A 16,365-nucleotide genomic window follows, 5' to 3' on the forward strand; every position below is an offset into this window, starting at 1 on the left:
AAAAAAAAAAAAAAGAAATAGAGACACAGGCGTAGAGAACAAACGTATGGATACCAAGGAGGAAAGGGGTGGGGTGGGATGAACTGGGAGATTGGAAATGACATATTTACACTATTGATACTATGTATAAAATAGATAACTAATGAAAACCTACTGTATAGCACAGGGAACTCTACTCAGTGCTCTGTGGTGACCTAAATGGGAAGGAAATCCAAAAAAGAGGGGATATATGTATTCGTATAGCTGATTCACTTTGCTGTACAGTAGAAACTAACACAACATTGTAAAGCAACTGTACTCCAATAAAAATTTTGAAATGTATATATATTCTATAGGAAATTCATGGGTCAAAATGAAATACTGGAAATCAGAAAAGATTTAGGAGTGATTTTTTAAAATACCGTACATCAAAACTTTTAGGCATCAGCTAAAGCACTAAGTACAGGGAAATCCATGGCCTTAAATGCTCTTATGAGAAAAGAAAAATAACTAGAAATTCCATAAATTAGAAAAAGAATAAAGCTATAAGAAAATAGACCAAAGGAAATATGATAGATAATATCAGAAATTAATGAAAAGGAAAATATCAACAGTTAGTCATTAAACTTAAAAGCTCATTTTTTTAAAAAAACCACAATAAAAACAGACAAACGTCTGAAAAAATGAATAAAGGAAAAAACAAAGGCACAAATGTATAGGTGTTAGAAATTTAAAAAGGGAATCGAGTATGAATATAGTAGTATGAATATTTTTAATTTCCTTATTTAAATATTTAGGTTGGCCTCCTGGAAAATTCTGTAACAACTATGTTTATGATTCTGAAACGATTCAAAGGAGCATGGAATGCATCAGAGCACAGCGTTAAGCAAGATGAGAACGGTGAAAGTGCTGAACAAATAATAAATGTCATAGAAATAAGTTCCACTAATTCCCATTATTCTTATTTATGAAATAGTGTATCCTAGGGATAAGTCACTTTCCTATTTCCTACCTAAAGTAAAGGGCTGTTGGGACTTCACGGGTGGTCCAGTGGGTAAGACTCCACGTTCCCAACGCAGGGAGCCAGGGTTCAATCCGTGGTCAGGGAACTAGATCCCACATGCGCTCTGCATGACGCAACTAAAGATCCCGCATGCCACAGTGAAGATCCCGCGTGCCGCAGCTAAGGCTCGGCACAGACAAAATAAATAAATATTTTAAAAATAAATAAATAAATAAAGGGCTGTTGAAGGGCTCAAATATGATGGTGTAACAACGAAATCCTACTTAGCTATTAAGAAGTGATGATGATGATGATCGTGATGAAGACCATGGTGAAAGTTATTTCAAACTTCCACACCTCCTCTCACATGTTTATGCTCTGTTTTTCTTCCTTTCCCTCTTCTCATCTACATCACTTGTTATAAGACTTGGTAAACTGTAATGCTCTTGGAGTAAATATAAGTTGATGATTGATGAAGTGGCAATGTTTCAAAGGACTCTGGTCTGTCTAATGAGAAAAATAAACATAACTTGCAGCTTGCTCATTTGGAGCTTACAGAAAAAATTTTGAGAATTTCCATAAACAAAAAATCTATACAGGGCTTCCCTGGTGGCGCAGTGGTTGAGAGTCCGCCTGCCGATGCAGGGAACACGGGTTCGTGCCCCGGTCCGGGAAGATCCTACATGCCGCGGAGTGGCTGGGCCCGTGAGCCATGGCTGCTGAGCCTGCGCGTCCGGAGCCTGTGCTCTGCAACTGGAGAGGCCACAACAGTGAGAGGCCCGCGTACCGCAAAAAAAAAAAAAAAACAAAAAAAAACTATACAATGAATTAGGAGTGAGCGTTCACCCTATTTTCAGAAAGCAAATCTGCAGCACAAAGATCTTAAAAGCTTTATTAAGATCAGAAGCAGCACTGAAAACAAAACCAGCACATTCTGACAGCAGTCTGGCTATCAAAGCTATAATGCCCCTTTTGTGTCTCTCTGTTCTTTTTTTCAATACAAACACTGATCTAAAGCAACGTCTGGAATCAGGTGATGAGTAGAATGGAAAAATCCCTTTTGGAAGTCTTGCCAAGCATGGGTTATACTAAAAGGAATGGAATCTGATAAGAAATACCTATTACGAACTCATTCGCATTTAATGAAGCCCTTCAACTACCAATGCCAATAACTTTACAGACACAGTAATTTATAAGTATACTAAAATTTTTAGGGACTGTTTACTCAAGCTTCCACCTTAAAAACAAATGCCCAGTGAGCACATTAGAAAAGGCAAGGCTTAAACCACAGGTTGCTGCTCCTGCGATGGGTGACTCTGGTGACCACTTCTAACTCCAGCATTCTGTGAAAAATACCTTCAAATTTTAAGATGACAACTTCCAAATTCCAACATGGTTCCTTGTGTTTTGGTGCCTTCCTGCTGACTGCCAGTTCACAAAGCACAGCCTAGTCACCAGAAGCCAGTTCCAAAATATATACACTAAAATATTCTCCCTTCCCCTTTGAATGAGATAAGATCTTCACAAAAGAAAGAGGGATAGAAGTTTGAACTGAGCAAAATTCCTCCCCTTTTCCAGTTTAAGAAGACATCGTCCATTTTCTCTGTTTCTAGAAAGAAAAAAATACTATCCTACAACTGAGACTTTCTTCAGAAAGGTCAGTCACAAGGAGAAGGTATATTTCCTAGGGATAAAAATCAAAATTCTTAGGAACAATGAAAATTAATTTTTTGTTCAGAACAAAAAATATAAAATCTGTGCTTTCTAAGGCAATCCTAGCATGTAGGATGCTTCTCCCAAGCCCTGCAAATACAGAGCTATAGTCTGAGGTTTAAAGATTAATTCTCCAAATGAACCCCCAAAGGAATGTGGGGATACAGGTTATACAACCATCAGGAAGTTGGCTCTTTCTGCACTTTGTTTAGCAGCCAAAAGGATGCCAGGCTTCAGAAAAAGCAGCCAAAAAGGATTCCTTGTATGGCGTGATAACATTTTGCTCAAGAGACGGCCCCCTTCTCTACAGACAAGGCCTCACCATCCACTCCTAGGAGGCTGGGAGAGAAAGGGGCTTCTAATGAATAAACCAGCTTCTGGCTCTGTGCGTTTCACCCCAGGAAAGTAAAACCACTCACCGAGAGTTCTGGAAGCACTACGGTCAAATGCTGTAAAGAACTTGCATTTCCTGGCTGCTTCTATTCCAGAACCTCTCTGAGATGAAACTTTTAAGCTAAGTTCCCTATTCTTAGTTGCATTCACAACACCATTACACCCGCCAAAAGCCTCTCTGCTGTGGATTCTTCTGTTTTTCTAAGGTACGTTTTCTTCATGAGTCTCATCAACAACAATCCCTCCAACCACTTAAAACAGATTTTACATTTTGTGAGGCTTTCCTGTGTAACCCAGGTTCAAAGCGTTTGTTCCCATATAGGAACAAGTCTTGCTTAATCACTTTTATTGTTCTTGGCCACATTTCTTGGATTAAGACACTTTCTAACAGGAAGAGACACAGTAGCACATACATTAAATCAACATAACCTTTTGTTGTGAACACCAAGAAGCAAAGATTAAAAGCCCAGTTCCTCAGACGCAGGCTACATAAACAGTGGTAAATTAATGTTTTCCACAAACAGGACATTTCTATCACGAGAGGAAAAACTAGAAAACACTTCAGTGTTTTTCACTGTGTTTCACAGTGAAGGTTTTCTTTCCATGTGCTAAATAAACCCGTGTCTAGTCTAAGATGGGAACTGGGTTGCTGGCACCAAGCAGCCATCTGACATTTAAAGATAATGTTGCTGAGAGATCCCGTCAGCCAAGGAGCTGGTGAGGCAGTGACTCACCATCACCACCACCATCACCTCCATTGTCATCATTATCGCCAACACCATCAAACATTTATGACTGTTTACTTGGCTGGAACATGCAATGTATCCTGGAGGGTGTAATCAATTTTGACTGGTTCCCATGCATTCAAAGTCACTTCATAGGATATCTCTCTTATTTTGGAACATACAAAATCAGCAATTTCTACCTGTGATTTATTTAAAAAGAGAAAAATGTTAAAAACACAGTGAGATCATGTTTAATTTTAAGTATAGAAACATGAAATCTGTGGAACTTGAAAAGCAGCTTCTCTGCACTATTTTATCGAGCAACTCTTTTTCTCTGGCTAATAGAAATAAGAGGAAAAATCCTAAGCACTACAGAAAAGAAAGTGTTCGGGGTATTTATTGATAAAGCCTACTGAACTTGCCTATTTGTTAAAACCGTTTCACACCATGCTATACCTGAGCCAGTCTACACTGTGTGCTCAAAAGTAATTTACAGTATTTCTTTAATTTTCTGAAATTTATACAGACTTCCCCAACACATCTAAATTAGTGACAATTTGATTAAGTGCTTGATTTGATTAAATGCTTCTGTCTAGAAAATGTCTTTTCAAAATCTGTTATGATATTGTTTATATGTGTAATCTAAAAAATAAAACAAACTAGTGAATATAATAAAAAAGAAACAGACTCACAGATATAGAAAACAAACTAGAGGTTACCAGTAGGAAGAGGGAAGTGGGGGGCAATATAGAGGTAGGAAATAAAGAGGTACAAACTATTATGTATAAAATAAATAAGCTACGAGGACATATTGTACAACACGGGGAAAACAGCCAATATTTTATAAGTATAAATGGAGCACAGCCTTTAAAAATTGTGAATCACTATGTCGTACACCTGTAACATATAATACTGTACATCAACTATACTTCAATTAAAAAATAATCAATCACTCAATCAAATGGACTACTAAAAAACAGAATGAGTTTTTTCTCACTGCCATTATATCTCATTTGTAACTATCACAGAAAAAAAATTAGATTGAAGGGGACTCAGCAGCTCTCCTACAAAGCAGTCCTTTTGCAGCATCCTGAGTGCCTTGTTTCTTTTGCAGTTAAATGGATTGGCAGTTTCTCCTCCAAAGGCCAAGAGTCAACAGAATTCCACCATGCCTCTTCACCATACCCAAGAAGAAATACCTTTTATTTTGTTGACTTAGTTTTCATGAGGGGTAGAAAAGACATGAAAAGGCCACAGTGCTCAACCCTGGTTGTTATGAAGGGGACATCTGTCATGATCACACACAAGCACAACATTCTAAATTCCTCCTGGTTACCAGCTTGGGGGGGAGGTGGGGTGTGGGAGTGGAGGTGGGAGTTTGAAGACAGGAAAAACTCACATAGACAACACGACTATCATGTGATGTTATTACTCAGCATATCTTAGAAGACTTACAATTTAGATGGCACTGGTATTTTCTAGATATTATTATACATTTGGAGATAAACAGGTAAGTCACCTACCACTTCACAAGCTACAAATAAATCTTTTGTGCAAATATAACATTCCACCTTAAATTATTCCCAAACTGAGAAATAACTCAATTCCAAGGGTCCAATTCCTAGAGGACATGTTTCAACTAAACCCAATAATCAAACAGGAATTAAAGGCCTTATAATTGTATAAACAAGATGACCATCTCCTGGTCATTTTACAGATTGCCCTATGTTACTATTTTATATTACACATTTACATTCATGAAGTAAATTTGATAGAAGGCATCAAAAATAATTATATATGTATAGGGACTTTCACTGGTGGCGCAGTGGATAGGACTCCACGCTCCCAATGCAGGGGGCCTGGGTTTGATCCCTGGTCAGGGAACTAGATCCCACATGCATGCTGCAACTAAGAGTTCACATGCCACAACTAAGGAGACCGTGTGCCACAACTAAGGAGCCCATGTGCTGCAACTAAGGAACCAGTGAGCTGCAACTAAGACCTGGCGCAACCAAATAAACAAGTAAATATTTTTTTTAAAACCTAGTGAATGTATTTAAAAAAGTAATAATAGTTATATACGTATATATAGTACCTGGCTTTCAAAGAGATTAGAGGACATACATACATTTTTCATATACCCTGATACAGTATCTCTGAAAAATAAGAGACATACTTTTTCTTAATCTTTTCCATTTAGTTATCAATTCCTTTAAAGAGTTCAACACTAGAGAATATGTCTTAACACATGGTAATATTAAAGTAGGAGATGTCGGGGCTTCCCTGGTGGTGCAGTGGTTGAGAGTCCGCCTGCCGATGCAAGGGACATGGGTTCGTGCCCCGGTCCGGGAAGGTCCCCCATGCCGCGGAGCAGCTGGGCCCGTGAACCATGACCACTGAGCCTGCGCTTCTGGAGCCTGTGCTCCGCAACGGGAGAGGCCACAACAGTGAGAGGCCCGCGTACCACAAAAAAAAAAAAAAAAAGTAGGAGATGTGAGCAAAGAAAACCAAAACAAAATAAAAATGAGCTATATAAATAGGACCAAAGATAAAGAGATATTAAACGGAATGAGAAAGCAAACCACTACAAGCAGAAAACAAACTTTAAAAAGTTGAGTGCTTAATGATCCCTTTATTCCTTTCCTTTACTTAGAACTTCATCACAAAACTTTGTTTACAATACTCCATACACTTCCTCTTCAACCATTGTCAGTTTCAACAAATTCTCTCTGTTCTTGAATTAAAGGCTCCTGAGATTCATATTCCAATATAGTCTTTCTACCATCTCAAGACAGCAACATTATTCTACACTCAACTAGGCTCAACATAAAAATCACCCTACCAAAACAAAGTTTATTAATGCTTTTAAAGCAAAATATAAAGTTAAGATTAGATTCTCTAGTATTTGTAGAATTTTATAGTTTACATCATGCCAGAAGAAATATGTCATCTATATCCAAAAGTTTCTCAGTGTATATATATTTAAAACAACAATGCAAAGTTAAATCTATTTACTTGCTGCATGCAGGGCTGCTGGAGGTGAAAGTGTCAGGAGTCGGTAAGTGAAGTAAACAGACCAACTACATAGCTCTTGGGTTATTTCCCCTATATGGGTTGGGATTAGAAGGCAGATGTTTTAGGGAGATAATGAGCCAATATCTGTAGACACCACTCTACTGGTTCCATCAGGCAACAAGGTAATCAACATTCTGTTGCAGAAGAAATAGCATGAATGGTTCTTACACAAGAAAACTCAAATGAACTAGAAACCTGGAAAAATGAAAGTTACATATGATGTTGAGCCTCTAGATTACCCTAATAGTAACCTACACCTTATTTATCAAAAATAAGTAAGAGCCACTTAAAAACATGACCAAGATTTACTTTTCACTCCCAAGGGAAAAGATATGCAGTCCTAGTGAAATGCAATGGAAACCCATTTTTGACTGCAAAGAAAGCTGCAGAAGACTCCTAACTCTCAGTGGTCAACCCAAACAAACAAAAAACAAAAACCCTAAAAAAATAAACATTATTATCTATCATAAATTAATGCTATACCTGGTTTATTGGGAATCCTGCCGTTTAAAGTTTGGCATATTGTTACACAGCACAAGCCTTGCTAGTTAGGTGCCACTCTTTGCACATTAAGATAATGCAACTGACAAGAGTGGAGGCTGCACAAAGGCTTTGAACTTTGCAACTTTGTTTTAATAGTAGAGATAGATTTGATAAAACAGCTCACTTTCTCTCCTGACATCCCAGATGTGAGTCAAGAATTTAGGAAACCGGGAGTCAAAATCTGGCCAGAGAAGTTGACCGTCACAGCAGCAAAGTCTAAAAGTTAGACCTTAAAATAGTTTTTTTAACTTCAGGGCTACTTAGTGCATTAATAGGTTACACTGTGTTGTGCTTAATCAGAGTCAATACAGACCACTGACCCATCCTCAGCAAACACTGACCTAATTTAATGGGCTAAAGACAGCAAATTTTATATCTTGCTGGAGTTGCTCAGTGCTCCTCCTTAACTTTCTCCGGTGGCCTTAAGTGAACAGGCTCAGTCGGAGCTGGGTAGCAAATCTAATGGCACCAATAATCCCCCAAACCTGCAAGGCCCTAATGTGTCCCAACCCCCAAACCTTTTCCACTTCCTTCATCCTTCCTCCTGCAAAATCTACATCAATACCCGAAGAAAATATACCAACAAGTTTCCAAGTACCAAACAGTCAAAATATATAAATGATGCTGTATAAATTATTTTAAGAAACCAAAACATCTTGTCCTATTGACATTCAGAGAAATCTAGTGCCAAAAATGAAATTAACGGCACCACAAATGTATTAGAAAAGATATTTCTTCAATAATCTTCATGTGATTTACTTCAAAGGGTGATCAGAAAAGATCAAAGAGAAAAAAAGAAAAAAAACTGATGGAAATGCAGTTATTTTTTTTCATCGAATTTGATTATAACCTTTATAGTCAACCTACCTTAAATTTAAGTAAGTCAGCATCTGCAGATTAATGATGGCCTCCGGAATGACTCTGATACAATTATGATACAGATTAAGAATTTCCAGTGATACAAAATGGCACAATTCCATTGGAACTTCAACCAGTCTGTTTTTAGATAAATCTATGAGAAAAGGAAAAAATATCTTGTTAATAACTCAACATAATCCAATACAATCTTATCAACTATCAATACTTTTTCCTTAACACATTTTAAAATAAACATTATCATCTACATTTAGATCAACACTATCATTTTTTGCACCACTGTTACTATGGCGTTGTGATTCCCGTTTCCTAGCGTTGTATAGCCCAATTCATATAGAAAAGCAAAAATACTGCTGAAACAGTTTTAACTCTACTTTTTAAAAATAAATTTATTTATTTGTTGCTGCGCGTGGGTTTTCTCTAGTTGTGGCGAGCGGGGGCTACTCCTCGTTGCAGTGCACAGGCTTCTCATTGCGGTGGCTTCTCTTGTTGCAGAGCAGGGCTCTAGGCACGCGGGCTTCAGTAGTTGTGGCACGTGGGTTCAGTAGTTGTGGCTCGCCGGCTCTAGAGAGCAGGCTCAGTAGTTGTGGTGCACGGGTTTAGTTGCTCCGCGGCATGTGGGATCTTCCCAGACCAGGGCTTGAACCCGTGTTCCCTGCATTGGCAGACGGATTCTTAACCACTCCGCCACCAGGGAAGTCCTAGCTCTTTATGTTAATTTGTAAATTCAGGCCATGTATAAGGGCAACCGAATCAACATTTACTTTTCGCTCCATCTGAAAATTATTTTTCCCCTGGACAAATATGTAAAATTGAATCCTTTAATATATCTGAATATACATAGTTACCTTAATATTTCATTTATTCAATTCAATTTTGCATTCATGACATATTATCTCTCAGAACATGTCTTTTATACCTTTCCCAAACAAACACATAGTAGATACTAAAGTATTTCATTCACTAGAATTACTGAGCATGTACAATGTACAAGAAAGAGATAAATCAGTTTGTCTATGAAGGATGGATACTATGCCGCATGACCTTCAGTAAAACTGGCTCCCTTGCCAAGTGTACCAAAGACAGTAATAATGGTCAACAGAGTAATGTAAACATACAGTACAGTTTACAGTATCACCATCTCAACAATAAAAATATGGAATCATCCTTAACGTCCAAATCTGGGAATGGTAAACATGATTGTGAAATGCCATGAAACACTGGATATAAAAAAGAGCCACCAACTCTTGAAAACAGTAACTGAACAACAGCAGAGCACCTCACCCTTATTTAGCAGGGGCTTAATCAGTATGAGTTGAAGATGTTCAGTAAATAATATTTCAGATACACTTAAGGAATCACACTATGTGGGTGAGGGACTTAAATAGGTCAATATTATAATGAAATATAAGTCAAAAAGCTACCTCGCTGACTGACCTTCCAATAGATAAACACATAATTCAACAAAAACAGGTCTAGATTGCTTCAGAGGGGGAATTCCAGGAAACTTTTAAGGGATAATTCTGATAATACTTAAACCATTTCAAACCATATGAAGGGAAGGGAAGTTTCCAAATTCTTATTTAAACAGCAAGGTATAATATTGATACCATCACCCAACAAAGAAAGTACACAAAAGGGAAACTACATATGAATCTCCTTTCCAAATACTGATGTGAATCCTAAATTAAAAATGTGCAAACAGAAGTAAGCACTTATATAAAAAGATTAACATACTATGATTAAGTGGGATTTATTCTAGGAATATAAGGATTTTAAAAAATTATTTCAGGGGCTTCCCTGGTGGCGCAGTGGTTGAGAGTCCGCCTGCCGATGCAGGGGACACGGGTTCGTGCCCCGGTCCGGGAAGATCCCACATGCCGCGGAGCGGCTGGGCCCGTGAGCCATGACCGCTGAGCCTGTGCGTCCAGAGCCTGTGCTCCACAACGGGAGAGGCCACAACAGTGAGAGGCCTGTGTACCGCAAAAAAAAAATTATTTCAACAATTCATCATATAAAAAGAGTGAAATATGAAATAGTACATGATCATCTCTCCACTTTCATCCTTGTTTTCCCTTCCCCTTCTTCTATGATTCACATCGCAGTAAACTTCTTTTAAGGTCTCTGAGAATTTCAATAGGAAAATCACATGTAAAACTATCAGCTGTCCAGGGTCTGGCCAACAGTATCGCCCTAATCCTTTAATTGAGCTATTTTGTATTTTTCCAGGAATTCTTTTTTTGAGAGTATTATATTATCCACTATAAATAAAGTTATAAGGTGTTAATGGTGGGCACCTGTCACGCCCAAACCTACAATGCTAGCCAAATGAACAGACCTCCGTGTCCGCGGAGTTACTGAGAATTTACATATGCAACACACTCCTATTATCCTGGGTTTGTGTAGCAGTTTCTAAATTAAAAAGGAAGAAATTACAAAACCTACATGTAGCTTAGATTCTTTCAATGCCTGTGTATCAATAGAAACAGTTGCCTAGATTAAATTAAAACAAAGCTGAAAAACAGAAAGAAACAAAAGTTTTCCTTTCCTGTTTGTTTAGCATGGCTACCCAGATTATTGACATTTTCATCAACATTTACTAAGTACATGATTTCTGCATAAACGAGAAACACAGAGGGCTACTTTAAAAAAGTTTATCATTTGAAAGATGAAAGGCATAAACCCTGAATTGAACCATAAGGTAAAAGGTTCTAATTGTGCTTTAAAAAAAAAAGTACTAATAAAGAGCTAAAATCCAGATGGGTAGATGTTATCATCCCTTGAGCACTTCCATCAAGCCAGGCTTTATGCCTGGAGCTTTGCATCTAGTACCTCATTTAAACCAACGCAAGGAGCAGTGTCACCACCAACCTAAAGATGAGGAAACTAGGCTCAGAAAGCTTATGTGACTTGTCCAAAGCCACAGAAATAAGTAATCATCCTCACACCTAAGTATGTCTAACTGCAAGGCCTGACTGAGTTCCCCACGTGAGACCACTCTGCAAGATCATGATGTGTCCCACAGCTAGATTATTAGGAAGATACGGTGATTAAATCTTCACTGCATTTTTATTTGCCCAAAATGCAATAAAAACAGAGTCAACATGTTTTGTGTAAAGACTCAGAGGATAAGAAAGTTATAAACATTAAGTTCAAAAGAGAAAGTAATGAAAACAATATGTCACCTGATGGGCTAAATTCTGGAAGTGGCTATAGGAAACTTGGTTAAGTAGAAACTCTGGCTTCAACTGCCAGTTATCCTAATCTTACATAAGCACTCTGTTTTACTAAAGAGTTTAGAATGAGTTTTCAAATACGTGACTTACTTTTCCTGCTTGGGTCTGAATATCATTTAATTCTCAACTAACTTTCTTATTGGAAGAGAAAAAGAGGGTGCGAAAAAACGAGCAGGTTTGCTTTCCTATAATTTACTTAGGCTCACGCAGAAATCATCTTGGATCCTTGGGCATCCACTAACCCGCAGTGGGAAAGATGCCCAGAAAGGCTGGGGAAGTCAGTCTAGATTAAGATGTTTTGACTTTGATAATCCAGAGTGGATAATCCGATTATAAACAATGGAACAAATGACATACCAGTTTGTTCAAAATTCTTCCTAACAGCTGAAAGCAAAGAACTAAAATGGGGTCTGGTCCCTCTTTTAAAACACACACACGTACACACACACACACACACAAAGGAGGAGGAGGAAGAGATCCAGGACTTAGTTGTAATTAAAGACGTGAGCAGACAGTCAGTTCATGGTGCCCACACAGATGTGAGTGTCCCTAACTGCGACTTTGAAAGGGAAGATCCATGCCAGAGGCAGAGAGAGCTCAAACAGGAGCCTGGCTGTCCCAGTCATGACTAAAGACACACCAAGATGGGAGCAATGAAGGTTCTCCAACTCAGCAAAGACAGAAAGAATAAGAGCTCAAAGATAACAGGCAAGTGTTAAGGAGGCAATTTGTATCTTTATTTTGAAATACAACCCAAACCAGCTTGGGCAAACGGGTCAGGAGCTGTGAAAAGCCCAGTACTTCCTGAGTGATAGAAAGATAAGTAAGCTTTTAAACTAGAGATAAATAGCAATGAGGAATTTGTGTTTATTTTTGTTGTTTATTTCTCTAATTTTGTTATAAATACATGGAGGTATAAATGAACCCACTTATGAGCTATTTCCCTAAATAAAGTATTTGCCTAGTATTTCTCAATCTCGTTGGTATACTGGAATCACTTTTAAAAATCCTGAAGCCTGGGGTCCATGGCCAGAAGTACTAGGGTGTGACTTGGGCATCCCTGTATATCCAGTTGATCCCCACTATCCCAGGGGAAACACCGGTGATCCACCCTCTCGTCTTCCTACCTAAAGCAAGACCCACCAATAGGTGGCGCTCTCCTGGGAGCAGGCCATCAGGCCCAGGAAGGATCCGGTTTAGACAACAGGCTTGGGAAAGAAAGCCTGTGCCAATCCAGAGTTAACCACTGCTCAATTAGATTCTTACTCTAAATTCCAACTCAACTGTTTTTTGGATACAATTAGAGCGACAAAAATCCGATCTGCAATAGAGTTTTCATATCATCGGGTGGCTACGATCAGAGAAAATCTGGTTTTTTCCTCACTGAATCTTCACCATAACCTAGGGAGGCAGGTGCTGTTATAACTCCCTGGTATGTGTGGACACCAAGGCCCAGAGAGGTTAGGTAACTTGACTGAGGTCACAGAGCTAGTAAGTAGCAGAGGCAAGAACTAAACCAGTAGGTAGTTCTGAACCACTGCTGGGTCGACCTTGTAGGACTGTGATTAGGGAAGGTCAGCTGTTCTTGTGCGTATCTCTAATTAAAAAAATAATAATAATAACAGATCTGTTTCTGATGCCTGATCAGAAGGCATTAAATGATCCCAAAGCTCCGGACTAAAAGTAAATGATCTTTGACCAGGTCCTAATATTTTCTCCAGGAAGAAGAGCATGTGTCATGGTGCCCGGCTGCCTACCCCCAAGCTGGACTCCGTCCTTCCTTGCTGGAAACCTGCCCGGCGGTCTAGCCTGGCCCCGGGGATCGGGGTCCACCGCAGCTCTGGGCAAACAGCCGGGCAGCAAACCGGAACTCCAGAACCACGTCCTCCTCGTGTCTGCTTCTTAATTGAAACGTTCACATGAGAGCAGAACAGCCAGAAATAAAACAATAAGTTTCGACCCGGCCAAAACAAACTTTGCAAAGCCCTAAAATAAAGTAGCCAAAGGAATAAAAATGAGCAGAGGAGGGTAGAAAAACAGTCAGTGGAATCTGGTATGCAGTCAGCACCCTCAGAGGCACGATGTTGTTTTTGTATAAAAAAGGAAAGTGGTGCCTCAGGAGGGACTGGACGAGGCCTCCCACTCCACCCACGACATGCTGAGCTATCAGCCGCCACAGCCGCCAGCAGAAGCCTAATGGACCAGCACAGCTGGCAACCTCATTTGCAACGTCTTGCTTTCTGGTCAGAAGAAAAGGCCTGATCACTGGCGGTCGAATCATGCCCAGTTCCGAAAGGACCAAATGAGACATGTTTTGAGTTGAAGGATAAACATGTTATCGTGGAAGTTTAAGTTTAGCCTATTAGCACCTATCATGATGTCTCAATAATTGGGTGAAATATGTGTCCTTCACATATAAATCTAAACCCCTGACCCACAGACAAGCATACAGGACCCAATGTCTTCCTTGTACTGAAGGGACACTCTGCCAGGCCATCTGCACCCTCTTGCTTGGTCCCTCCTGGGTCCACTGTTCAGAGATAATCCTTGGGTGGAAGGATGGTCTGGGGCCGCTTGCCCTGTCTGGACAATCCATATCCCTTTTCTTCTAGGTAGGCAGGGGTCTCTCCAGAAGAATCTCAGCTATATTCTTCTACAGGGGAGCGCTCCACAATGTCCTTGGGTGTCGGACTGCCCCTCCTCTTTCAGCACAGACACCCCATCCAGCCCCGTGATTCAGCCCCCACGGGGCACTCCCGGGACAACTGCACATTTGGAAATGCTCTGGAGTAAGGGAGCCTACTCCAGGAAGTGAAGCAGAGCCCATGGGCTGACTCACCCTTGACTCTGGAGATAAAACCAGCAGACACTTCCAGTGTTAACCAGGCAGAACTAGTTAGAGGATTCATAAAAGTTTCGAGTGAGTCAACCAAGATTTCATGCTACATCTCTAAGAGATCAATAAAAAAAATCTTGTCAAACACTAGAGATTTGTTAAACAATTCCTCCATATGAACCATGAAGTCCTCCCTGATTACCTACTTAAAATGTCAGCATGTCCATCTTAACCCCCCTCCCTCTGTTCTACATTTTCTTTTTTGTCTTAGCACTTGGATAACCTTCTAAAATAGCATACAATTTACTCATGTATTTTGGTTGTTTATTTTCTCTCTTCCTCTACTAGAATGAAAGTTCCATGAAGGCTGGGATCTTTACATTGTTCACCGGTAGACAGTAAGAGCTTAATAAATATTCATTGAATAAATGTGGTAGGAAAGCAGATTCTTAGGTCAGACAGCTGGAGTTCAAATCCTGATTCCACCACTTAGTGTGTAGACTTGGAAATAATTACTTAATTTCTCTATGCCGCAGTTTCTTTGCCTGTAATACGAGGATAATAATAGTACTGGCTCCGCTGAATTATTGGAAGGATTAAATGAGATGATACATATAAAGTCCTTAGAGCAGCACCTGGCACAGAGGGAAGGACTCTAAGAATAGTCTCTATCATTATGTTAGCTAATGCTGGGTTCCAAATGCAGTATTTCTAGCAAGAAAAAAGGCCTGGGCTGGGAAGGAGTTTAAAATCTAGCTGACAAGCACATGAAGCACACCATATGTACAAATGCCTCATGATAATAATAAATCAGAGATGAAAGAATAGAAAAAAACAATTGTGTATTATGAGTGAAGAACCTATAAGTTGGTTTGAAGGCTCCCTTTCCCAAGCTGAAGGAGGAAATAAGATATAGAAATTAGTCTTGGGAAATGCCAAAAAGGATATAAAATGACAGCCTCTTGGCCTGGTGAATTTATTAGCAGCTGATACCTATTAAGCCCACAAAGTACTAAAGAGGTAATTACCTATAGGTGGCCTTTTCCTGAACAACTGCATTACTGAAATGTTGATAGCAAAAATTGATTTCTTTATTGTACTTCTCCTATCCAAAGTGTTGCCAAAAAAATGAGGAAATAATATTTTAAAAGACCACCGCAGATGGAATTGGCGGGTGGCGGGAAATTCCTGTTCCAAAGTATAATCATTTTACTTAAAGAATCTCTGAAAGGCTCACTCAGAAGCTTTTACTCTTAAACACAATTCTAACAAATGCTATTATTGACTGTTTCAGTCCCACTGCATTTCAGAAGCAACAAATAGATTTTTTAAAGCGAGGTACCCATAAGAAAGTGTGCTTCTAAAACAAACATAGTAACAAAGAGTGAAATATACAGACATATTAAAATTTAAGTCTTTTAAATGTAATGGTCAGAGCCCTTCTAAATATTATAGCACAATGTACTAGTAGCACCAAAATAATACCCACAATGCTGAATAACCTAGCAATAGTTAACATATTTGGGAATTAAACTGTCTTTTTAAATTTATTTATATATTTTTGGCTCTGTTGGGTCTTTGTTGCTGCTCACGGGCTTTCTCTAGTTGAGGTGAGCTGGGGCTACTCTTCGTTGTGGTGCATGGGCTTCTCATTGCAGTGGTTTCTCTTGCTGTGGTGCACGGGCTCTAGAGCTCAGGCTCAGTAGTTGTGGCGCACGGGCTTAGTTGCTCCACGGCATGTAGGATCTTCCCGGACCAGGGCTCGAACCTGTGTCCCCTGCATTGGCAGGCAGATTCTTAACCACTGCACCACCAGGGAAGCCCTAAACTGTCTTTCAAATGTTCTGTTCAAGAGAGCAGGGCAATGTCTATTTTTAATGTTTTTGTGTAAAATTACTCAAAACAAAAACATTTTAGGTGGTTACAGTTTCTCTGAAATGACCCATTCCCTAGTGATTCTGTTTAGCTAATGAATCATTTCCCATT

At 39.3% G+C, this 16,365-nt stretch overlaps 1 protein-coding gene across 2 annotated transcripts in view; it reads right to left on the minus strand.

Moving 5' to 3' along the window:
* LRCH1 (leucine rich repeats and calponin homology domain containing 1) overlaps positions 1-16,365 on the minus strand; it is a 193,609-nt gene that overhangs the window by 91,502 nt on the left and 85,742 nt on the right. For both annotated transcript variants that reach the window (XM_081214565.1, XM_081214566.1), the window contains exon 2: positions 8,299-8,443. In XM_081214565.1, the coding sequence (XP_081070691.1) occupies positions 8,299-8,443 (145 nt within the window). The remainder of the gene's footprint in view (positions 1-8,298; positions 8,444-16,365) is intronic.

This window comes from Mesoplodon bidens, assembly GCF_964165515.1.
Source record: "Mesoplodon bidens genome assembly, chromosome: 17".
Taxonomy (NCBI): Eukaryota; Metazoa; Chordata; class Mammalia; order Artiodactyla; family Ziphiidae; genus Mesoplodon; species Mesoplodon bidens.